Source organism: Falco punctatus (genome assembly GCF_963210335.1).
Source record: "Falco punctatus genome assembly, chromosome: 4".
In the NCBI taxonomy this organism is placed as follows: domain Eukaryota; kingdom Metazoa; phylum Chordata; class Aves; order Falconiformes; family Falconidae; genus Falco; species Falco punctatus.
The window spans coordinates 87,794,569-87,820,497 of record NC_137583.1 but is presented as its reverse complement, the minus strand read 5'-3'; the positions used below and the strand labels follow the sequence as shown (position 1 = coordinate 87,820,497).

At 40.6% G+C, this 25,929-nt stretch overlaps 1 protein-coding gene across 2 annotated transcripts in view; it reads right to left on the bottom strand.

Annotated features, from left to right (window-relative positions):
• RAMP3 (receptor activity modifying protein 3) overlaps positions 1-25,929 on the bottom strand; it is a 55,824-nt gene that overhangs the window by 12,752 nt on the left and 17,143 nt on the right. Inside the window, exons 2-3 of one of the 2 annotated variants that reach the window (XM_080386106.1) lie at positions 24,197-24,226; positions 21,446-21,578 (exon numbers count right to left, since the gene is read on the bottom strand). In XM_080386106.1, coding sequence (XP_080242232.1) covers positions 21,446-21,578; positions 24,197-24,226 — 163 coding nt within the window. The remainder of the gene's footprint in view (positions 1-21,445; positions 21,579-24,196; positions 24,227-25,929) is intronic. The other variant, XM_080386107.1, reaches the window with a different exon arrangement.

The window sequence follows — 25,929 nt, the reverse complement described above, 5'->3', positions numbered from 1 at the left end:
GCAACTCTCCCTGCAATTATAATCATACAAAATAAGCACATAACCGTTATTCCTACGGTAAATTAATCACAAACAAAAAGGTGCTTTTCAATCTATACATCAGTTTATGCTTGAGCCATTAAACCAATATAGCTCAATAAAATTATACCACAGTAACTTTTGATTAGCCAGCCTGATTATTAGAAACAGTTTAGCCTTACGTACGGGCACCTCAGAACCGGCCCACGCATCTCTTTTTTGCGGACAGCTTTGCTTAGCTCCATTGTCCACTGGAGTGGACTGGTTTTGTTCCCAATCTGCCTGGTTTTCAAGGCAGGCAGTTGAGTGACATTACACTGCAGCTAATGCTGGAGTCGTTATGTGGACACATCCACTGCAAGACTCCTTTCCTTCTGAAACTCAGAGTTCAGGTCCCTACTCCACTTCAAAAGCAGTAATTCATACGAATGAGAAGAAAACCTGTTCGCTCTTGTTTGAAAAATGGGGGTCTCATTTGCAGAACTCCAGCCAGTAGTGAAAGTCACATCTAATTAGTAAACAAATTTTCACGCTTCAGCAAGGAGACACTTGTTTTCAGCACTACTTAGAAATGAAGAATAGCAAGTGCTACTCATTGATCAAGTCCTATCCCATTTATATTCAAAGCAATATCACTGAAAGTCCAAGAAATGCCATAGCAACTTTTGTACAAGATTACTGAGCTTCACTGTTCCAAGATTTCTATAGCCCCTCCAGCTTCCTTCAAGAAAAACAAAACTGAATGTAAATTAATCTAACAACCAAGGGAAAATGGGCTTGATCAGTTCCTTGATATCATCAGGTAAGCAGAGTCACAGTTAACAAAACTAAAGGACCCTAAACAATGTCCATGGAGGAAAAATCCCACGTTCTTACTGTTATAAAATAGATGTTTTCCTTCCTGGAATATTGTGACTGTGTAGAAAACCTCAGTTGTGTCAAGTTTACAAATTGGCTGGTGACACTGCATCCTCAAACACCACCTCCCCAGTCACAAATGAACTCTGACACTTGTCACTTATTTCCAGCTCAGCATCGTTCTTTACCTCCCAGCTGAAATGCCGTAACAGCTGGCTGTGAACTTCCCACACAGAAACAGGTATTTGCTTGTAGAGAACAAAAAATACAACTAAATAGCATGCTGAAAGGTGAAATTGTACAAAAGCACAAGATAGCTCAGCAGCTCAAAGAATTTAATTGCATTAAACATTCTGAGTGTGGACAGGTATCTCGCTACAAGGGCATTATACTTAATTCAGTAATTCAGCAGTGACTCTTCCTTAAGACAGACAAACAAAAAACACACTTCCCCCCCAAAAAAAAAAAAATCAGCCTAATTTATATTAGAGTATTGCTTTGAAGCAGAATGGGTCTGAATGCTAAATTCTGTAAAAGCACTAAGTCCTTCCAAACCTGAGTAACATAACATGGTTTTTGAGGAAAATAAGTATTTCATAAGGGCAGTTCTCAAAAAAAAAAAAGCATTCTAGATGTATTTTGGTGTCTCTAGAATGGTAATTTTTTTTTTTAATCAGTAGAAAGCATCTTCAGTGCATGCAAGCATTACATTTTCAGCATAGCAGCAAGGACACTACACAGTCATTATTCTATTCAAAGTATCACATGCTGCAGTTTTGCTAGACACATCTCTAATGAAGGGAACTACAACAGCCAACACACAGAACAAGCTACAGAGAACAAAACTGCTGCAGAAGCCTGTTCCCTCACTTAACATTTAACAGTCTCCAACCACTAAATACTTTTCAGTGAGCAGGTAACATTTCTGCTTGGAAAGACTTAAAAGCTCTTCTGCCAGCAAACCAAACTTCTTTCAGGGAGCTGAAGGGACTGCTGCTAGGAAACAGCTTTTTTGCTCACATGATCTACATGCCTTCTTTCAGTTTGTATGGGGATAAAAGACTGCTTCAACTGAGGATTAATGTCCCCCTAAAAAGTAAAAAGACAAAACAGGTCCATGCTAGTTGTCACCAGTTTTCTTGTCTTATTTATCAGGTGGGAACATTTTCCTTAATCTTCTCACCAACACACTTTTAGAAGCCCTTATTATGATTATTCACACCCCTTGCCAAATTTTGCTCCAACTGTGCCTTAGCTTCCCCGACTGCATCCCTACACATCTGGGTGGCATCCCTATATTTTTCCGAGGATACACGTCCCCGATTCCACTGCCTGTGCATTTCATTCTTTCACTTTGATTTGACCAGGAGGTCCTTACTCAGCCATGCTGGTCTCCTGCCTTCCTTGCTTGATTATTTACACACAGGAATCAAGAGCTCTTGCACTTTTAAGAAAAACATCCTTAAAAAACTGCCAGCTCTGTTCTGCTCCTTGATCCCCGAGGGCAGTTTCCAAGCGGGTCCCATCCACTAATTCCTTAACTGAAAGTTTGCTCTCCTAAAATTCATGGTCATGACTCTAGACTTCACCTGGCCCATATCCCTCAAGATCACGATTTCCACCAGGCCATGATCACTGCAGCCCAGGCTGCCACCAATCTCGACATCTCACAGGAACATTTCCCAGCCTGTTTCCAAAGGCCTTGTGAGCAGTGGTACAATCAGAGCAGCTCTGGAGATGGCAGCAGGGGCAACACTCTTTGTTAAGCAAAAAAACAAGGGATGCAATTCTCTTTTCAGAGAAAACAGTAAATCAAGGGTTGCTTCAGAAAGGCACTCAGGCTACTGGCTGTTTCCAGCAGTCTCCTAAGTACTTACACCTCCTTGAAGGCTGAGGACGTGCATCCACTTTAGATTCTTTTTCTTCTAAAGCTGAATAGATCCTCAAGACAATACTGTCATGCAAGCAACATAAAAATATCAGAATCTTTACAGAACCACATAGGTTTGGGTTCCAAAGAGATGTTTTAATATGGCTGTTTATCTTCCCCTTTCTAGTTTGCTTTCCAAGACGCATGAAATGCTGAGCAGTTACATCAGTGTGCCTAGTCCCTTAATCCTGAACTCTGAACATCTGCCATTTGGACAGAGCTTTCAAACAACTCTGTCAACAGTGTTTCCAGCACTCAAACACCGTGTCCACTGCTCCCTGGTGTCTGGTGCAAGCTTGGCAACGCTTTCCATGTAACGCAGGACTTCTAAAGGTATGCTGGGGGCCTGGCCCACGTCTATCAAGCCACTGTCCAGTGCCCTCAAAGGGGCAAGAAGGTCTCCTGCTCTGAGGCCACACAAACAGGTCCTGAGACTAAAACAGAGAGCTAACCCTCAACCACAGTACTTGCTCCTGTAGTCAAGTGCAAACAGTGGAAGCAGAGGTCAACTCAGTAACAAGAGAAGTAGCTCTTCTTGAGAGGGGGAGAGAGGAAGAATCAGAAGAGACAGCCTATTCTGCAGCGGGACAGGAAAGACAGAAATCGTAAAAAAGGCAAAAAAAAACATTTGGTCCCTATCCACGACCAAGCTCCAAGACAGGCAAAACAATTTCACCCATCAGCCAGGTGAGTAAATTTCTACCTGGATGCTCTAATGTTGGGAACATGAGTGAACTATTTACAGTTCACTGGTCCCATATAACATCAAAACATCCAGGGAGAGAGATGCAACACATATTTGGGCTGGAGATCAAAGGGTGGACCTCACCACCGAAGCCATTGCACAGGTTATTCACAAATTTGAAATATACACCATAACCAAGCAAGCCACATGAGTAAAGCCTCTCTGGTATAAAGGACGGTGGTTGCAGTATCAGTAAGGGGAGACCTCGCAGATGGTTATATCACAGCGCCACAAACCTACCAAGGCAAACACCATCTGCTTACCATGGGAGAAGTAACCACCGGACAGTTGGAAACACACCCTGTAACCCAAACCACTTCCTGAAACTCCATCCTGGGCCTTGAAAAGCGAATTCTGTGGCAATAGGGCACCCAAAGAGAACTGAGTCAGACAAGGGGACTCATTTCCAAAACAACCTCATCAGCACCTGGGCCAAGTAACATGGTGCTGATGGGGTGTACCACACTCCCTGGCACACAGCAGCTGCGAGAAAGATTGAAAGATATAATGGACTGTCAAGCACCATACTGAAAGGGATGGGATCTGGGGCATATAAGCAGCAGGATGCAAATTTAGCAGTAGCCACTTGGCTAGTGAATACCAGAGGATTACACTATCATATTCAGAATACCACTGACCTGGCCCTGCCCAAACAAAACCCCTGCATATTGTAAAAGGAGATAAGGCATGTGGGAACCTGGCTAGGAAAGACAGCGTGGCTTGCTTCTCCCTTGGGAAAAGGCAAACCTGTTCATGAGATTGCTTTTGCTCAAGGACCCAGTACACTTGGTGGGTAATGCAGGAGGATGGGGAAATCTGATGTGTACCTCAAGAAGATTTAACCTTGGGGGAAAATATACCATGATTTGAATTGAATGTTTCAGGAAGAACCACAGCAGGCGGTTCTAAAGCACCTAAAGCAACAGAGAAAGAGCCTTGCAAGAGCTGAAAGAGTGCAGCAGCGACCTAATCTGAGCAGATTTTGATGTCCAGTAACACAACACGCCCCTCCTGTTCAGAGTGACCACCGTAACAGTGAAAACTCAAGTCATGGACTAAATGAACGCAGTGGACACATTATAGACATCTCACAGGGAGGATCCACAGATTAAAGGAATGAAATCTGTGTTTAAATCAAAGGACAGGAAAGGGTCTGGTGGCTAATGAGGATATATTGGATATCGCAGCTCTCGAGCAGGACATAAATGGTTTAGAATAAGGGGTGGGGATTGTACTGAGCCTGGCTGGGATAGAGTTAATTTTCTTCATAGCAGCTCATACAGTGCTGTTTTAGAATTTTGACCAAAACAGTACTGAGAGCACACTAATGCCCTAGCTTTTGCTGACCAGTGTTTGCACAACATCAAGGCCACCTTCTCTGTTCCTCACTCTGCCTCTAAGTGAACAGACTGGTGGGTGTGCAATAGGCTGGGCGGGGACACAGCTAGGTAGCCGATTTAAACTAACCATACCATAAAACATCATGTCCAGCAATAAAAGGGAAAAGAAGGAGTTTTAGGGGGGTTAGCCATCTTTTTGCTTGGCAACTTGTCACAGCACTATCAAAACTATCAAGCTGCAACAAGGCTTTTACCACCCCATTCCAGGTTAACTTTAACAAGTAGCTCCCACGCCTTGCCCCACCACAGCCACCAACACCCCACAAGGTTTCACAAGTTCATCTACTGTTCCTGCTGTTTCTTCATCCTCTTCAGGCCAGCCCACCCTGCCTCTTACCTCTGCTGCATCCTTCTCCTTGTCCCTCCTACCTCCAGGGCACTCTCCTCCCTCCACTTCTTGCAGGTCTCTCTTCATCCAGGGACCCTCTTCCATACCCCTTAGAGCTATTTAACCACTTAGCAGGAACCAGCCACACCTGCACCTTATCCACATCAGCCAGCCCACTATCCCTGAAGCCAGCCCACAGCCCTATACTGTTAATTAACTCAGCTTCATTCCTCTACAGGAACTAGCTGGGCATCAGTCTACCCAGGGGAAGTGGTAGGTGATTGCCTCTGCATCACTTGGTGTGGTTTGGTCTCTTTCTTTCTGCTCACCTTTCACTTTTTAAAGAATATAATTTTTTTTACTTGTTTTATCTTGACTCCCAAGTTTTCTTGCTTTTATTCTTCCTTTCCCCTTTTCCTGCTGCACTGGGGTGCAAGGGAGAAGTGAATGAACAGCTATGCGGTGCTTAGCTGCCTACCAGGGCTAACCCACAACACATCATGATAGCTTTAACATAAATTTTCCTTTCTGGTTCAAAGTAGTATCTGAATTCAGATTAGAATTTTTTTTAGAAATGGTTTCTAACTTTTCAAAAATACATATATATCTACAAGACACCTCATATTTTAAGTAAAACAACTGAAAAATGGAAGAAAAGAAAAAAAGTAAAACAAAACAAACAAGCACAAGTCTGAAATTAAGAGGATTAATGTGTGACAATTCCTGCCAGCTGCACAATTATCACCTAGGTAAGAACACAATTGGCCAGACAACATACTAGGGAACACCATGGCCTACAGATGTGTACCTTCCACCAGACCACACGCAAACCTGTCAAGTGACATCAGTTGACTACAGGTACCATGAATCATTACATATCTACCCCTTACAGTCAAACAAATCAAGCTTATGTCTCTGTAAGTTATGGCTTACTTATGTAACTCTGTAAGTTACTTATGGCTCAAGTTTCAAACTTTTTGTCAAGTTGGTCAGCTAGTGAAAGCCCTTCAGACAGCGTGTTCCTGAGGCACATATTCAAACACATCATATGCTTTTGTTCACTATACTTACCAGTATTTAAAATTTTACACCTAAAATTGTATAGAACGTGTGAAGGGAAGCAGGAAGTACTCCAAAATTCAGACCCAAATGATCAGACTATCTTTTGATTTCTAGTAAATACTTCTCAATACTGAAAACCACAGACACACGATCTCCTCGGCTGCCTCAGCCGCTTCTTCTCTATTAAAATGAGGTATTTCTCTACCCCATTCAGATTATTTCACAGTATGTCAAGGCAAAGGCAAAACCAGAGTAAGATTGCATTTTTTTTTTCTTTCCCATCAGCTTTGCTTCTCCCTTCAGCCTCATTAAGAAAACTACTCACATTTTCTACCGCGTATCCTCCTTCAAAACCCAAGCATTACGGTGATGAGAGCCCTGAGAAGGTGGTGACACCATCTGAAGGTGCACTCCCACTACTTCTTGTCAGGTTAGATTTCAAAGAAAACTTCTACATGCTTAGAAAGTAGGCTGCCTTTATAGTCAGTACAGGCACTGGAATAATGGTAGGGCATGATGTATGTGATATCTTTTAAGACACCTTTCTCAAGTTTCCACTGACTAGGAAGGGAGTGCAGGACAACTACTACATTGGACAGATGAATCCCACATTTCTTCTGTGTAACAAAACAAAAAGCATCACAAAAACAGCAAGCTACTCAAGAATTACAGTCAAACATGCCACTGTTAGTGATGGAGAAACATACAACCAGTATGCTATCCTTGTACCTGCTGAAGAGCAACTCCTTCCCAAAAGCATTACCATCAGAGTCACCATTGGTTTCAACAATGTTCACTCCAGTCAGCCCAAGGGCAAATGGTCTCGGTGGACGCAGGTAGTCACTAGCATCAGTTACCTGTCAAGGCAATTCTGCTTTCTCCTAAACACATCAGTCGCTTTGTTTATTCACCTTGTAGTTTGCAATGAATACTGGCTCACTTGTCATCACTTTTCTCAGAATGTTCCAACTCCACGCTAAAACCATTATTCCACCACTGCTTCCAAAAGCTCAGCTGACTTCAATCCAGTCCTCCACCACCTGGGGAGGAGCCAGGCCCTAGCCCGGTGCTGCTCTTAGAGCTAGCCACTCACAGCTCCCTCCTTGGATCACCTCAGCACCTCACAGCTTTTCTTTTCATCTAGATGAAGCAAGGTGACACACCAGAGGAGATAAATGTGACTCTAATTCAGATCAGTACTACACAGCTGTGCCTCCAGACTGCTATTCAAACCAGGCACCTGTGAACACAGTTATTTTTCTGACCATCAGACAAAATTTCACAGGGAAAGAAGTAACAGAAGAGCCCTCCTGATTCATTCCAGCTTACATCTACAAACTGCTTTGGATTCCATTTTTAAGAGGATGTTAAAGGATATTAAAGTGTCATCTGCTGAGTGGAAGCTGTTATTAGATTCCATTTAGTCCAAAGTAGCACAAGCCTTTTATAACACCACAGCATCATCTCTTAAAGTGGAAACTGGGGAGAGAAATATCTGATGATATCCAGCTGTGAAACAGAAATCACGGGTCAGCCAGGCTTACACTTTGAGAAACACCCACTGCAACGTGTGCAGAGTGAGAAACAAATAAAATACAAAAAAAATCATGTGCTTCTAAACTGAACTTTCCATCATAATTTCCATACCCCTACTTACTTAATTTTTATAAGCACACCAGAATGTAGATTTTTTTCTGATTATTTATGGAAAATGGGGTTTATATAAATGGATAAAATTCCTGTAATTACAAAATCCATTTCCTTTGGGAAGAGAGTGGCAGTTGTTTTCTGTTCTAAGCAGAACACAAATAATGGGAGTCAAAAATTAGGCAACAAATTACAGATCTCAAAATACAGATCAAGTCAACTACTGGACTAGTTAACAAACAAGTGATTTTTGCAGTTTTGAATAATATTTTTTTACTATTTCAATCTGTACAGGGACAGTTCACAAACGAGACCAACGCTGTTGAAAAATTAACCACAGAATCAGAGGAACAGTAATAACATTAGAAAATAATTTAAGGTATGGTATAAAGATAGGGGAAGAACCTCATATAGAAAAGTCCTGCTTAACTACTATTCAAGTCCATGATTATGTACTTTATTGTGTTTTAACACGACTTTGACATTATAGCCTGTACACAATTAAATGTGGATTTTTTCCTTTCTTACATCTTAGCCTCTTACTCATGGATGTAAAGACACCTACCCTCTCCTTAAGTAACTTCTTGTGCTTTGTGGCTTCCCAAGTCTGTTCTGACATCCCACACAGACAACAGAAGCAAAAGGTGGACCCAAAGGGCTCTACTCTTCCTCCACAACTGTTTATGAAAGGCTTGGGTGTTGTAACACTCCCTGGCGATGTTTAAGGAGAAGCCAGCAGGCTCATAAGCAGGTGCAAAAAAGACTCTGCCATGAGCCTTAGGGCAATGTTCAGTAAGACTGGCTGCAGATCAGAACCAGGGGACCCAGCATCTTGAGAGTGTCACCTGAGAGACACAGCCGGTTCTCAGTTCCTGGCTCTGCTGAGTTTACTCAACTTCTTCTTGGGTCCTGCTAAGCTGTGCTTTAATTTCAGAAAGAATAGTGTAATATGGCACATCACCTGTGAAAGATTACAAACACTTGCCGTAAGAAAGTTATTATGAGGTCTGTTAATTTTTTAAGTACTGTAACTAGCCAAGTAGTGGGTTTACTTTCTGAGCTTTTATCTAATTCCTCTTTGGATGATGAAAACAGTGACTTATTTTCATACCGATGTTAAAAAAGAAGTATTTTTTCCCTTGCATGGCAATAGTCAGAAGCTGAAACAACCTTACATCTTTAAAGCTATTTTTTTGTAAGTAGTAACACTAATACCTTACGCCCTGTATACTACATGTAAGCCTAGATATGTATTAGGTATATATACACTCCCCAGTAATATGATGCAAAAATCCACGACAGATTACAGCGCATTGTGATAAATTATACATAATATAGACCATCTTAAAATCATCCTGCTTTTTAAGCTACCTTCCTGCAGATAAAAATCAGACTCAGGGCCTCAGCCATAACTCCCAGTTCCACAGGCTTCATCATGGAGGCAGACACACAACCAGGTTCCAGATGCCAGAATGCTCATTTAAACATTTCTATGTCTATGATATAATCTAATACTCACCTTAAGATGAAATTGTACATTTTAGCAGTCAGTGAAATGTATGAAGAGCATTTGTATACCCAAAAGAAATGTCAAACATCAGCTTCTTGAAAGCTGAAAAGAAAGATATCCTTAATTGTTCACCTATGCACTATACCTTGGCAACCTTTGCTCTTTCCATGCCTTATACACTCAGCTCTGGTCACAGAGAAAATCTTCAACTTTAGAAAGCTGCTGTACCTCTACTGTTTTTCTTAACTGCTACAGTCATTTCATACATTGCCATCAAGTTTGTCAATGCAGCCAGCAACATATATGTCTGCCCTTTGCAAATTATACAAAAGGCTGAGGAAGGTGACTAACCTCCTTAAGAGTGCAGAACACTGCATGTCTTGTCTTGGAACTACTTGGAAATGACTTTCCAACATTGAATTATATATTGTTTTGCAAAGATAAATAGAAGTGCCAGAGCCTTGTCAATTAGCCATGTAAAATACTGTTTTTCAAATTTCATTATATAATAAATTTCTGTAATTGGAAGAAAACCCTGAATACAGAACAAATGGGTAGTATTAATTGATACCTTGTTGTGCTGTCAACAGTTAACGACATGACTTATACCACATGTAGCTTAAAGTAAGAAAATCTATTATTTTGTCTCTGTTGAGTTAATCTGGGTTAATATATGTTTGTGGTTGATCCGTTTAGAAAACAAGAATGTAGAAACTGTCTTGTAAACCAGAAGAACCACAAAAGTTTCTACTAAGTATTCATTTTCATAACACATTGATCTTCTTTTTCACTGCCTCTAAAAATATACTGGCTGTGATACGTGCATTGCATAATTGACATCAGTCTATCAGTTATGCCATGTTATTTTGCCACCAGGTAACTTTAGATAGAAATCTTATACATCACTTATTTTGAAATACAACCTTTAATAATAAGCTCTATGAAAATTGTTTCCTGTTACTGATCCTGGCACAGTAAAATTCAAAGAGGGCATAAAAGGTGTTGAAAAGGCCTATCAGCAGTCATGACATCTAACAGCAGAGTGTTTTCTAACATCACCTCTAAATTGCCTGCATTATTTTTTTGCAAGTGACTTTACTCAGTAGGAATATTGTATTTTTATATCTTGAACTATTTTTTTATTGACTTGGTAAAGTAAGCACTGACACACCAACCACACCTTGTGAGTGCACGCTACCAGTCATTAGTCCAATGCATCTACTGCAGTACACATCAATTTGACTCACAGCACACTTGCTAAAATATTGTAACTGGTGTCTTCTGGTGACCTGAACTTCACCAGTGTTGAAAACTCTTCCAGAAGAAATTATCAATATTTACATTGGTGACCTTTTGGCAAATGCCAGATTTCACTCTCTTTTTGAAAACAATGATTCATGACAAGTAAATGTAACAGATGTCAAAACTCGTTGAAAAAAACACTTGTAAAACTGAAATCCAATATTGAAGAGTTTTCAGCTATTAGCAACAAAAAGGTCATTCTTTTTCCCTACTTCGCAGCAGGCTCAGAAGATCCTTCACTTTTCTCACACTGACAACTTTAACAAAGATTTGCAAAATTCTTTGTAAATAGAAGAACAAGATTTGTTCTTAAGAGTCTTGTAGAGATGGAGAATGGGCTGCAAAAGCACACTATTTTGGCATGATAAATAACTCTCATTTTCAAAAAGGAAGACTCAGGGAACTACAGGCAAGTCAGTTTCACCCCCATGCCTGGCAAGATCATGGAGTAGACCCTCCTGGAAACTATGTTAAGGCATACAGAAAACAAGAGGTGACTGGTGACAGCCAATATGGCTTCGCAGAGGGCAAATGGTGCCTGACAAATGTGTTGGGCTTTTACAACAGGGTTACAGCACTGGTGGGTAAGTGAAGAGCACCTGATGTCATGTATCTAGATCATGCAAAGTATTTGTCTGTCCCACAAGACATCCTTGTCTTTAAGATGGAGAGGCATGGATCTGATGGGTGGACCCCTCAGTCCTTGGATAAGGAACTGGCAGGATGGTTGCACTCAAAGAGTTACAGCCAACAGCTCCACATCCAAGGAGAGACCAGTGACAAGTGACATTCCTCAGGGATCAGTATTGGGACTGCCACTGTTTAACATCTTTATTGGAGAAATGGACACTGCGATTGAGCACACCCTCAGCAAGTCTGCTGACGACACCAAGCTGTGTGGTGCAGTCAACATGCTGGAGGGCAGGGATGCCATCCAGAGGGACCCTGGCAGGCTTGAGAGGTGTGCCTGTACGAACCCCATTAAGTTCAACAAGGCCAAGTGCAAGGTCCTGCACATGGGTCCAGTCAATCCCAAGGACAAGTACAGGCTGGACAGAGAATGGACTGAGAGCAGCCTGAGGAGAAAGGCTCGGGGTTGTTGGTGGACAAGAAGCTCAACATGACCTGGCAATGTGTGTTTGCAGCCAGAAAGCCAACCGTATCTTGGGCTGCATCAAAAGAAGATGGCCAACAGGTCAAAGGAGGTGATTCTCTCCCTCTGCTCTCCTGAGACTCCACTTGCAGTGCTGCATTCAGGTCTGGGGCTCCAACATAAGAAGGACATGGACCTGTCGGAGCAAGTCCAGAGGAGGCCACAAAGATGATCAGAGGGCTGGAGCACCTCTGTTATGAAGACAGGCTGAGACTTGGGGTAGTTCAGCCTGGAGAAGAGAAGGCTCTGGGAAGACATAGCAGCCTGCCAGTACCTAAAGGGGGCCTACAAGAAAGCTGGAGACTTTTTATAAGGGCAGGTAGCAATAGGACAAGGGGGACTGGATTTAAACTGAAAGAGAGGAGATTTAGATTAGATATTAGGAAGAAGTTCTTTCCTTTGAGGGTGGCGAGGCGCTGGCACAGGCTGCCCAGAGCAGCTGTGGGTGCCCCATCCCTGGCAGTGCCCAAGGCCAGGCTGGACGGGACTGGGAGCAGCCTGGGCTGGTGGGAGGTGTCCCTGCCCCGGGCAGGGGGGGGCGGGAACTAGGTGATCTTCAAGGTCCCTTCCAACCCAAACCACTTTATGCTTCTATGATGATATGATATAGTCATCATATTTTTCTCAATGGCAGACCCAGAGTCTCCAGTGGTTTAATAGGAATGAAACATTTATCCTTGATGAAGAACGAACTCCAATCATTTTCTCCACATTCCTCAGCCCTGGTACCCCTGAGTGCACGCTTTTGTAGACTGTGATTACAAAATGGATAAATAACAAATAAGATTGTTTTAGTCCACCAAATCTGAGCTCTTGAAAATTTGTGCATTTAATTCAGCGGCCTCCCAAAGGATTGGCAAATTTCTTCTTATCCTGTTCATTGAATCCATTTACTGGTTTCAAGGAAGCTCTTCAAAACAAAGTTTTCTTTGCAAAACCCAAGGTTTTTCAATGTCTAAAACAAAACTCCAAGAAATCTCATCAGATGTAAAGCTGATAAGGCTTTGCTAGTTTGTAGGGTAGCTATTTCTATACCATGCTGCAGAACAGTGATGGGTTTGCATTTAGAAGCAAAATGGCCTGCAGGTCTTCACAGAATTCATAAATGCTAGTGTCCTTAATACATCATTAACATTCAGAAGTCATACTTAATAACTCATTACAACATGTATGTTCATGAATGTTTTTCACCGCCTTTCTGCATCATGTCAGGTGGCCACGGGACACACCGATTTAGCATTGCATCGCTGAAACTTTGCACAAAAGACAGAAAAATTATTAGAAACTAGTGTCCAAAGGCTTATAGCCTCATTTGGAACTATCAAATACAGACTTCATTTTCACAGGCATGAATTGCATAAAATGTCTTTCCCTCACCTATGTAGTAAAGAAGATAAATTACAACTGTGTGAAGTAACCGTATTTCAGCCTCTGCATCTATCAGGATGAAAGCAATTATGCAGTAATGGAGTATTCTTGCTTCATATGAAATCCTGGTCTCTGAATTCAAGCTAACCACTTAATTCACACCCATCAGGACATACTCTTATCTACACAATATAAAACAAAGCAAATATATTTCATATGAAAGTAATGGAGATTCACCCGAAATGCAGCTCCTCTTGAAGATATTCTAATACAGCCTCATTCAGGAACAAGCTGTGTCTTTGCATTAACTTCACAGCAACTTTGTGGCTCAGATGGTTGATCCCAAACAGCAGGTGAATGTACACATTTTCAGCACAGCCCTCCCTGTGGCAATCTGGTGAGACTTTATAAACTGTAGGGTTCTTTTCTTTCCAATTTTTTAAATAATAAATGGCAAACATTATTATTTCTGCAAGAAAAAGCTGTGATTGTCAGCTACCAGCATGATGGCAACAAAACTGCTCAAATATGACATTCTTTTCCATTGTTGTACTTGCTTGCACCTAACTGATTTGTAAACTGCTTTGCTTTGCTTTTCAAAAGGCAGGCATGAGTCACAGAAGGAAAATAATAGGTTCTTGGGGGTAATTATCACCAGCCTGGTTTTGCCACTGCTGCCATGACCTCCAGAAGTTTTTAGAAGGGCTTTTTAATATAAAACTACTGTAATTTTTTATATGAAAAAAGGTGAAAGCAATACATGGGTAGAAAGGACTGCATTTCACTGCAAGTTTAAAAAAAAGCAGCAACTGTATCTGTATGGGAAGTCCAAAGGAAGACCATCCTATCGAAGAAGAAAATGCTACCACCAACCACAGCCATCCTTGTTCTTCTATACCCCACCAAACACTTCATGGAAAATAACGTTTCTTCAACATTCCTTCACAGAGACACTAAACTGACAAGGAATATTTTCTTCTACAAAATCTGGACTGACAAAACTGGGAGGAGTTACAGCAGGATATATAAGGAATTTTGGTTCCCTTCCCCAGTAAATCTTTGAGGAAAAAAAAGGAATTACTCTTCAGAGGCACAAAGAATGTTAGGCGAAAGTACTGCAGAAAATAAGCTGGAGAAGACCAGGCAACAATACAGCGAGCTTTTGTTGTGCAAGCACATTTGTGATTTGCAGCATTTTACCATGACTTTGACTAAGGTACAGCATAACCAATGTCCCAGTCTATCTACTGGGATATAAAGCCTAACACAAATACAGACACACACACTCCAACATGGCACAACTGAGGAAGAGTGGAATTGCCTTTCATCACTACTATTCTGGATCTAAAATCCCACATGTGCTGGCCACTCAAAGGTCCAGCTCCAGGCAGCCCCAGTTACTGTTTCATGTGAGAAAATCCCATGCAAAAATCCAGAATTTAAGCTTTTCTGATAAAGTTTAAAAGAATGAACCAAAGGTATCTGCTTTCTAATTGTGAGGTGCATTACTGTAGGAACAAATTAGCTCACGCAAATCAGCGCCTCACCTCAGGTACAAAACAAACCCAGTGGTCTGTCTGAGGTTTTCACAGTACATTCCTCATCTACAGATGTTTTGACATTAGCAGCTGGATGCAATCAGCATCTAGATCAGACTTCCTGCAGCAGTCAATGGGGAAGATGAAAAAAACTTATACAACTGACCAAGAAAATGACTCAGTTTGGAGGGCTCTTACATACACGCTCCGCCAGCAGAGGTTATTAGCTCCAGGCTTGAAGAACTGGATTATTTGAATAATTTCATCTTGGATTGCACATATTTCTTCCAGTTTGCTCTCCCATTGATCTTAATGTCATCTGGATTTCTTTTCTTTAATATTTTACTATGTTTCTTTGAAAACTAGGCGCTTTTATTATTAGTTTAGTTTAGCTGGGCCAAGCTGTAACAGGCAAAACCTCCATTGAATTTAAAATTGAGCAACAGCTTTAGGATTACTTTTCCAGAAGATTAGATAAATTTTGGCTCTAGTCATATATATCTTTTTTTCCTTAATTCCTTTTTCAAATCTTCAACATCTGTGCAGAACATGGGTGGACTCCTGAGTCATCTTCAATGGGACTGAAGTCTATTGCTTCTGTTTATAGAATTTGTTTTTGATATAAAGAGTTCTAGGAAATCTACACTGAGGCTGTACAGAAATCGAAATGGTTGTTCAGCATGGGGACAGATCTTGGACCACACTCACAGCAGTCGAGGGAATTCCACCAGCTACACACCTACTTGCAGTGGAACAGCTTCAGACATAAAGTTAAAATAAAAATTTTGTCCTGTCCTATTCTGCTAAGGTCTGAAATTTACAACTTTGAAAAAAAACCCAGAATTGTAACATCCTCCAGGTGCCACAGAGCAGTGCCACACAGCTGCTGCCTCACAGCACATTAGGGGCTCTCTGAACCATGAAGACAGGCTTGATGAGGTAGAAAGAAATGTAGGGATTGCAGGAAGAAGCCTGTTGCAATCAATTCTTTTTAAAAGCCAGATCTTAACGCACGTTACATGCTACTTAGCTAGAGCTCTCTTCCAAAACACAAATTGCTATTTCACCCTCAGCCTCTCTATTCACAGCTATTCCTTGGCTGGCAAGCTCCGAATGATCAGCTGGGAGCTCCCAGGGTAGCAGGGATGCGAATGGTGAGGTGACAGCTACAACTGCAGTATTGGCTTGAAATAACAGAATGCCTTGCACTGAAATGGATGACGCTTGAGTAGGTCAAAGATAGCAATCAAATCCTACATTCCAGTCCAATAGCAAACAAATGTCACTGAGGCTGGTCTGTCCCCTCAGGAAATGTTTAGAGGACTGGAAACACTGGAAAATAGATATCAAAGCACTACCTTTCAGATATTAAGTTATCAACTGTTACTTCACGTATTGATTCAGCTAAAGAAAAGCACTCTGTAGTTTGCTTTGGATCAGTGAGAAATTAGCTTGGGGATGCACTTTAGACAACGCCAAGCTGGCATGCCTGGAAGAGACTCAGGTTGAGAGAGGACTGTCGGAGTGACAAGATGCCTAGGGATACAACTGAATACGTGTGCAGCAAAAGTCATGTACAAAACACGTAAGCATCCATTTCTCTTTGGTTAAAGAAAGATATCTGAAGGAAGATCACCTTCTGGGCTCATTTGCAATGACTGTCCCTCATGACTTCAGAGGGGCTGATCAGCTCTACTCAGAGACAGAAGGATGCTCTCTTCACTGTATCTTTCCCTGTCCCTGTTCGTGCAGCATCCCGCCCTTGTTTTGATTTCCTGATACACTTGCCTGAGCGATGGCAGTAGTGTCAAGTTCTTTAGCAGCATCTCCTGCTCAGTGCCCCAGACACAGTGTGCATCTTCTACCTGAAACAGGTTCCTTTCCGACAGCTGAGAAAATTAAACATCAACCCTTAACATCTGTATCAAAAAGGAGGTGGTCTATGACTAAATATCTATGTAATAGTCATCTTCCCTCTTCCATTACAGACTCCTTCATTATTACTCTGCATTCTTACTGCCCAAGAGTTTTTATTGCAGAAAAATTGCAAGCCCAAATCAGTGATAAGAGGCCCACATACTCCTAAACAGAGGGGGTGCTTGGTGGTATGTTCAACAAAGAGTATCAGAGAGCAGTGCCACTAGCCCCATTGCTACCACTGAAAAGACATCAATGTTAGACATAATGATGTAATAAAATCAGGAAAGGTAACCGACTTGTGCTACAGTATGGTTTAAAAAAAAAAAAAAGTCCAAATTAAGTGCTGGCTTTGAATGGAATTACTGGATGCCCTTGTGAAAAAAAGTATTATAAACGTCTATAAGGAATGCAACACAGGATTAACCGATAGCAAAGACTGAAGCTAATCTCACAAGACTTGATATCATATGCTAAGTAAAACTTTCAAATTAATCAAAGCTCTTTACATATGTCTCTTTTTTTGGTATACTGGGTACTAAAGCTTGTTGCATCAACATGCCATATAAATATGTATTTCTTACTTCGACAGTGTTTGCTCTCACAGCAGCTAATCAACCAGAAATGCATATATGGAGTCCAAAACACATTCTTATGGATTTTTCAAATGAGTCTTTTGGGGCTTCTGTGTCCCTATGCTTCCTTATAATCACTATTTCATTCATTCTTGTTTGAAGACTGAATGTTCTATCAAACTTTGTTTAAAACATTTTGATGGAAAAAAACCCACATTAAAAACCAATGGTAGCCCTTGAATTAAAAATAAATGGAACTTGAAAAGTAACGATAAAGTATTTGCCATAAATGGAGGGCAGTTGCTAAAGTTTTGGTCCAATATCTCCATCAACCAAGTGAAGCAAACAAATAATTTTTGCTTAAATATGCAAATAGCATAGTAAATGGTGAAGAAGGAGTAGAAGATGTAGATGTAGTTACACAGACTGACTTGGATGACTTACAAATATGGACTTCTCTACATCATATGGATTTTAACAGTGGTGAATGCAAGAAGATAGGTCCATAAAAAAATAATGTACATCACACTTACAAGTCATACTGAGAAGGACTTTAAGTCATGTACAACTTGTAGAGCATGTCCTCCTGGAATGACTAGATGGCTAGGAAGGTTAATGCAATAAACAAATATTTTGGCAGAAGAAAAATGTTGAATACCCAGCAGGATTAGAGGAAAAAATAGGGTGTCTATACATAATACTGTGCCAACTTTCCAACTACTGCTGTGTGAAATATTCAATTCTAGACTGGAATCCACTCTCCAAAACAAAAGCTGCCACAGCTTGCAAAGGGTTCAAAAAATTTGAAATACACACGTTGGCGTGATAGGCTGTAAAACTTTGATCTTAATGAATAAAAAAAAAAAAAGGAAAAAAAAAAGAGTGATTGAGAGGTGGCTTGTTTGTATTTAATTGGGAAAAAAGGATTTCTGACAACAGAAAGAATTTTACTTTATCAGGGAAATATGTAAGAAGGTATAAGCACCAGGAAGTGGAGTCAGGCAAACTGATGAGAAATAAGACACATTTTCCTCTGACTGTGAACAGTGAGCCCTTTGGAATAATCTGTCTATAAATGTGATGGATCAATACTAATTTCATATCTTTTAAATGAAGAGTTGATGCCTTCCCATGAGATACTCGCTCACTCTTACAGGGTCTAAAATAGCAACTGCTGGGCAGATTGCGTGGCCTTTATCATTCAGCAGTGCAGCCCAGATGGCCATAGCCATCCCTTTACTTCCTAGCCTTTCAGTAATTCTGAGGCCACTCTCAGAAATGTTTGGGAAATGGGGACACAGAAGAGAGAGGATACCAGTGCTTGAGAGCAGGCCAAAAGCTTAATGAGCTGCTGAGAACTGGCATTCGCTTATTTCAGTCCCCTATTTCCATAGGGGTTAGGGCTGGGAGAGACACGAAGATTTGTTTAGAGACTGTTTGTTCTAGCTAAATTGTTTCTAGGATCTAGTTAGAAGTATTTAGAAAACCCTTTCATTAGCCAAGAATAGAAAGTAAGCTACGCAACTACAATAAGCAGCATTTTTTCAGGTTCATGTAAGACAGCTCTGGGTACACCCATCTTCATCTGGCTGCTGGCTTCAGGAATTAGTCATACCTGGCCTCTCAACTATGGTCCCATTGTAACCAGACCAGGATTTATCGCCTAGAGCACAGTGAAAAAAATCTAGCCGTTAATAATGGGCTTAAGTTTGTGGACAGTAGCAGATTTTACATATTTAGCCGCAGTTGCTAAATACTAATAATATACATAAATAATAATTATTAATAATACCAAAATATAATATAGATGCTGTTATATATTATAGACAATACAGAAACATATATCATATACATTATTATAAGTATATATAAAATCACAGAAATCTTACACAATAAAAATAAAAAGCTTTCTGTAATTTCCAGTCTTCTGGCAAACAAAAGGTCTATTTGCTTTTGTTAACTCCCCATCGCTTCCACCCACACTTCAGCCTCTGCTTGTTCACATGCCAGGTACCGTAATTTCCTGCCATTTAAACCACCAAGTTGCATTTCCATCTTCAGGGCTCCCTCTGAATAGCCTAAAAGCATCAGCAAAACTGTGACCAGCAGATCCCCTCCTCTTCTGTCAGTTAACGTCTCCAGTTGTTTTTTGAAAGTTTTACCTTTCTTGTAAGGTGTTTCTGGTTGTCCTTTATATTCCAGTGTCCAAGCCAGAATCACTGAAACCCATCACATCTCAATGACTTAAAATATTTTTAAATCCCACTTCGATCCTTCATCATATTTAAGCTTTCAACTACCTTTGGACAGTATGAGCCATGGTGTCTGTATCCTAATTTCTGCATGAATTCTCACACAAAAATGCAAAAACTAATAGGGAAACTTTCTCCTGACAGTGCTTCTGTAAAACTTCACCTGAATTTTTACAGTTTATATCTGATTACATTTCCAGAAAGATCACTATCAGTCATGGAGGCTAAAGCTCTTACATTGGTTTCCAGTACCAGGTCCCACACGAGAGCCTCTTCTGTTTAAGATGTTTTTTAAAGAATATGAGTTTTTTAAGAATAAAGTTAAGAAGTAATGGAGCCGTCAGAAAATCTTACGGTAGAATTAAGTTACAGTAAATTGAAGTCACTGAGACCTCTCCCGTGACTGTTCTGCCAAACAGTGAAGCAATGCAGGTAATTGCTATTTACAGTCCCATAACCAAGGACAGCCATTTATCCTGAAGAGCTAGAGCTCCTCCATAAAACAGAATTTACAAAAGAAGCAGATTTCCATAACCATTACATTTTGATATAAGATACACAGCCAAATTTTGCAAGGTCATTGTAAATGAAAAGCACCATGCAGAAATCACTCTGTGAAGAAACGGCTTCCTTTAACTCCACGTTAACTCCCTCTCTGATCCTGCCTCACAGGAGGTGACACAAAAAAGGAGACAAGACCAATGATCGTATGAGACAAGAACATGTCTGGGGCTAAACGAGACAGTACCAGGCATGACGACAGCTAGCTTGTGGCTACCCTGCCTCAGGAGCACCCCCAAAACCACAGCACTTTCAAACCCAGGAAGATGCTGTGCTCCAGACGGGCTGGTACCACACCAGCCAGCACTAATTTACTTGAGCCTTGTTTTCTGAAGAGCCGAACACCTGCAGTTTGCTCTGATATCAGCTGGTGTAGAGGGTACTCAGCACTTCCGAAAACTAAGCATTGTATGTGAGCAGGCATGATCTGAAGAAGCAGATGCTCCACAAAGCCAAAAATGGCACCAATTACACAAGTCTATGAGTTTCCTCCAAAGCAGACTTCGAAGTGTGCAGCTTTATAGAGAGGTGTTTGAATACCTCCAGCAACTGCAGAACAGGAGTAAAGATAAGAAAAAAATAATGCCACCCTCACTATGGTCATTCTTGCCATGTTTTAGCCATCCAAACAAAATAAGAGGTGCTCACGCTCTCCACGCTATTTGGCAGGCAAGGAAACAAACTGCAGCAGGTCCAACAGAACAAGTCATTTTACATTTGGACCAAACTATTTCACACGCGAGGTGGATCTTTGAAACAGCATGTGCAGAAATGTTCCTGTTGTCTTACTGAAAAAAGGAAATCAGAGGAGGGAACTGCATTGCTGTCAACACAGAGAACAAAATACTGTGACTCTAAAAGCATAGTGGTTTCACAGGAAAAAAAAAATTGCCTTAAGTAACAGTTGCCTAAGATGCACAGAAATACAGATTAGATATAAACACAACTGCCTGAGGTAAAAGCAATAGCAGCTAGTATTGATTAGCCCACTGGTTAGTTTTCATTAGTGGTCTATTTTGTGCACTCTTCAAATTAAGAGCTGGTGTCTCTGTACACATGTGGCTGCATTGCAGGGACCAAAGAGCTACAACTTAGCCCTTTGCAACAGGGAATCAAATACAGGAGGATTTCAATTTAGCTGGAACGCAAACATTTCACATGCATGAGATATATATTAGGGATGTAGGTATTACAGTTTTCTTGGTATTTGAGGTGATCCTTTTTTTAAAAGGACAAACAGCTTTAGAGGTGAGAACTATCGAAACCAAAACTAACTCTTACATGATAAATTCTGTCAGGTTGCACCATTTTTTAGAGTCCACTTTCTTCATCATCTCTTCAAATGATTTTCCACAGGCAGGTAACTTTTCTAACATGAGCGATTCATTGCAGAGATGAGTCTGTTGACGTGCACCTAGGTAAAATCAGAAAGCACCTTAAATTTCCAACATTGAAATAGAAGAAGCATGAACACATCACTCACAAACTCCTTCACATAACTCTGCTTGCTGCTTAGATTGTTGTAAACCTAACACACAACTTTCTCAACAATTTTAGAAAACAGGTAAAATATACCTTTACATATTTTTTAAAAAAATATAACAGTATAAAATATTACAGGTTACCATACACAGTATTATCTTTTAGACCTAGCACAGAGAAATCTACCTAGTCACTTTTCTAACGTTACTTAGGTTCTACTCACACTAACTTACTGATCGTATACCTCTGTCTAGAAAGTACCTCTCAAGCTCACACAGACACATCCTGTTCATCCATCCACGCAACTATACCACTATAAATCCTCCTCAGCATCAAAAACATTTCTATATCTTAGCAGCTACAGGGCTTGAATTCCCACAGTCACAATTAAGCTTTTTCCTTAGCATATCCACTAAAGGAATTATTTACCGTTATCAGATGTTAGTGTTGCAGCATACAGCTACTTGCAAAGCAAGAGTTAACATTGACTTGAGCAAGTCTGTATCTTTTGCAACTTGTAATGGCAACTCAAAAATCTTTAGTCAAAGGTTTTTTTCATGCAGCTCAAGCGTGCATTGGAATACAAAGATAGTATTTTGCTATTTCTATAATTATTTCAGAATTTTAATTTTATTATTCAGACTAAAGTATTTAATTTTAATAAGGCTGAAACGTTTTGTTTTGATTAAGTAGTTAAATGTCTTGCTTTACTTTTATAAATGCTGCTATTTTGATTGTTCTTCCGTATAACAAATGCATACATTTTGTAGAACATTAAAAATTACCTGTAAGTATATGTATGTCAACATACATATTCAACATTCATACATATTCAACAGAAATGCCAAAATTAAATTAGTTAAAAAAAAAAAAAAAACACCAGTGTGATTTCTTCTCTTTACAGCAGCACAAATCTGAGAAAAGGATTTACCTGAAAAAACTGCAACCCTAACAAACCCATGTGTCAGGCAACCCTCCTGAGAATTCTGGAGGAACAACTTCTATTAAGCACAAAGCCATGAAGAACATACCACTTTGTCGTTCTTTAACCATAAAAAAAATAAATCTAAGTACAACCAGGTTTTGCACCTTTTTCATCCAAATTACGTTTTCACTGAGACCCTATTTATACCAGGGAGATTAGGTATTTCTTTATCTTCTATTAATTACTTTGAAAGCAGGATCCCATCATCACTGAAAAAAGTTCTGATTTTCTGTGGGGACAACCAGACACGCTGCCAGGCAAAGCAAGGTCAAAGGTGTGCGAGCTTTGCTCCGTGAGAAGTCAGGCACAGCCCTCACTCCACTAAGGCAAGATGAGCGTTTTCAGGCTTCACATCACGACACAGCCGTCAGTCAGAAACCTCTCTCCAAATGGAGTGTGTGACAGGAGGACAGGCCACAGCGCACGTGAAGTGCCTTGCTCGGAAGAAGGCGGCTCCCCCAGAGCCTGGGCAGCCGGGCCTTACGATTTAGGTCCAGCCATCATAGCTAACTGCTTCGGGGGAGGTCACCCACTCAGTGATGCCACCTGCCAAACAAGAGATGGTCACCACAGCTGATGGAAGAAATACTTTGCTTTCACCTGCTTCCCAAGAGCAGCAGGCCTACAACTGGACAGCCTACAAGGCCCTAACATTACCATTTCACACAGACCCTGAACATCTCCAGGCTCACTGGGACCAGACTCTTCCTCCTCCATCATGTCTGACTGACAGAGCTCTTCAAGCTGATGCTAAGCCTTCACTCATGTCAGAAAAAAAATCAGAACTACAATTAATCACCAGTGATAGAAATGGTGAAAGTTATGAAGTGGGAGCAGCGTAATTTTGCCCTTGGGAAGTTAATACGACCGCGTGGACCCTGCCTATTTAAGAGTTCCCACCAATTCATCTGGCAGCCGTAGCAGCTGTAAGTTACACTTTCCACAGCCAGATCTGCAGATGAATGCTAAAACTCCACAGAATTAAAAACCAGATATGAAAACTGCATAGCTGGCAACTTAAATCCTGCGCGGATGCTTTCACAAAAGTTAAGTAAAGCTGCCTTCCCTGGCAGGGTATTCTAAACAGCCAGCTATCACTTGATTTACTACCCTATAAATCCAACAGAATACAAGTTTCTCCTCCATTACGTCATGTGTACTGACAATTTACTCCAGCCCCTTCCCAGCAGTGTGTTTAAATGGATTTTCCATGGCCTTGGTGGTTTTGGTTGGCTCTCTTTAGAACTTTAGTATTTTGCAGTTATAGAAAGAGCTCTGATAGAGTCGTACGACAGGAACAATCTGATGACACAAGAGTTTCTGTCTAAATCCCTGGCCAAAGGGGTTCAAAATTATGAATACTTTTACAATTTTACCACCACTATTGAGACTGACCTTTACAAAACACTACAACACTCCCCATTCATACATGCCAATGGACAAGACCAGTTGTAAAAAATATGTGACAGTTGACTAATTGCAATGAGATAGGGTGGAAGCCCTTCTCAAATGACTGCCATTAACAAAACAGAAAAAGAAGTCTGAATTGTAGAAGTAAAGCTCACCTGTGAATCCAAGCGTCATTAGACCATTAACTAGCAGGAGGGGAAAAAAGAGAGAGATGAGTTAGATAACTCCATACTATTATATAAAAGAATTAGCGCAGATACAAGCAAACTTGAACATAATTTAGGTTTCAACAGAATACTCAAAATGTTCATTTGAACATTAGTTTCAGTTTTATTAAAGAGTGTGTCTGAACGGAAAAACCAACATTTAGAGAACATTATTTTTCTATCTAAAGGATTTTCAAATCCTTTTTTATCTATCCTTTAAATGGCTGAGTCATACAGAGTTGTTATGGGTCTGTCCACACCACTCTTTCCTGTAGCTCACAACATTAAGGATTACGGAGAGGGAAATTTTTACTTTATGCTTCCCGAGAGTTAAAAAGTTGGAGAAAATAACCCATTTGCTCAAAATGTAGGTGAATTGAACATTCTAAAGTGCAGAGGGGGGAAAAAAAATAATCCTTTTGCTATTAAAATGAAGTGAGCACAAAATCATAAGTGTGTACTCCATTAATTTAGAAATGTAATGCTGTGTTTAGTGGTCTTCGCCTTTTACACAGTGGAGTCATGCATTTTGAAAAACATTACATTCAAAACCCGTAAGCTTCTCATGTGGATGTTACGCTGACACAGGTGTGCCACGAGAGCATCCAAATGGAAACAGAGACTATGCCAACAAAAGGAGTCTTCTGATCAGCTATCTGCAGTACATCCAGATGGCTTCAATTAACAGAAGACCACTGTGTCCACACAGCTCCAGCCACACTTAGGATTTTGCAAATACAGCTAAGATGGATGTGGCTTCAATTATTTCTGGTGTCCCACTGAAAAAAAATTAAAAAATGCTGACAAATCTTTATAGTGTTACGCTTGCATCAGAAATGAAATGAGTAATTTCACACAGATGGGTGCCCCCTACCCCTTGTTTATACCCTACACATCAATCCAGTAAAATGAATCGTGATACACGTAGCAGAATGTCAGTCTCAATCATATTGATCTAGACTGTGCAGTCATTGAGATACACCAAGCTCTCAACTGAGTTAAGTGCAAATTGTTGCATACACACAACTAAGAATTCAGACCCTCCTAAGGAACGTACTTTTCTTCCAGACAAGTATTAATGTCTGTCTCAGTTACTAACGAGCCAGAGCGTACTGAAACATGTATCAGAAAATTGTGTGGCATCCAAACACACAGAGCTGAAATTCCATTATACACTCCGATTGCTGCAATCTCTTTCACAAATAGAACGCTTTTCTTTCCAGGCTATTAGCTGTTATACTAGTAAATACACTTGAATCACTGGGTAGGTTTTTCTTTAACCCTCACTTGAAAATGTGTCTTATCAACTGCAGAAAACTGAAGATCAAATTAAAAGCACATCCTTTATGAGGAAGCCAAATCCACCCATTCTGAGGAAACAGTCTAGACGCACAGATGCTCGCCCTGAGGACCACAGACTGCACCTCCAGTTCTTATTCTATCAATTCCTATTGCCGATCTCCAGAGCCTTCAGTTATTGCTGCAGTAATCCTCATGAGACCACGGTGAGGCAAATAAAACAGGATTTACAACCAGACAGAAGCAGTAAGAGAAAATAATGCATCCATGTTTTATAGACAAGAGGTTTTGTGACCCCAGTGCCAAGCAGGGCAGCTGTGATAAACCAGGTACCAAATGAAGGCTCACAGGTGCATGCTCACAAATTCACCTGCTCACAGGAA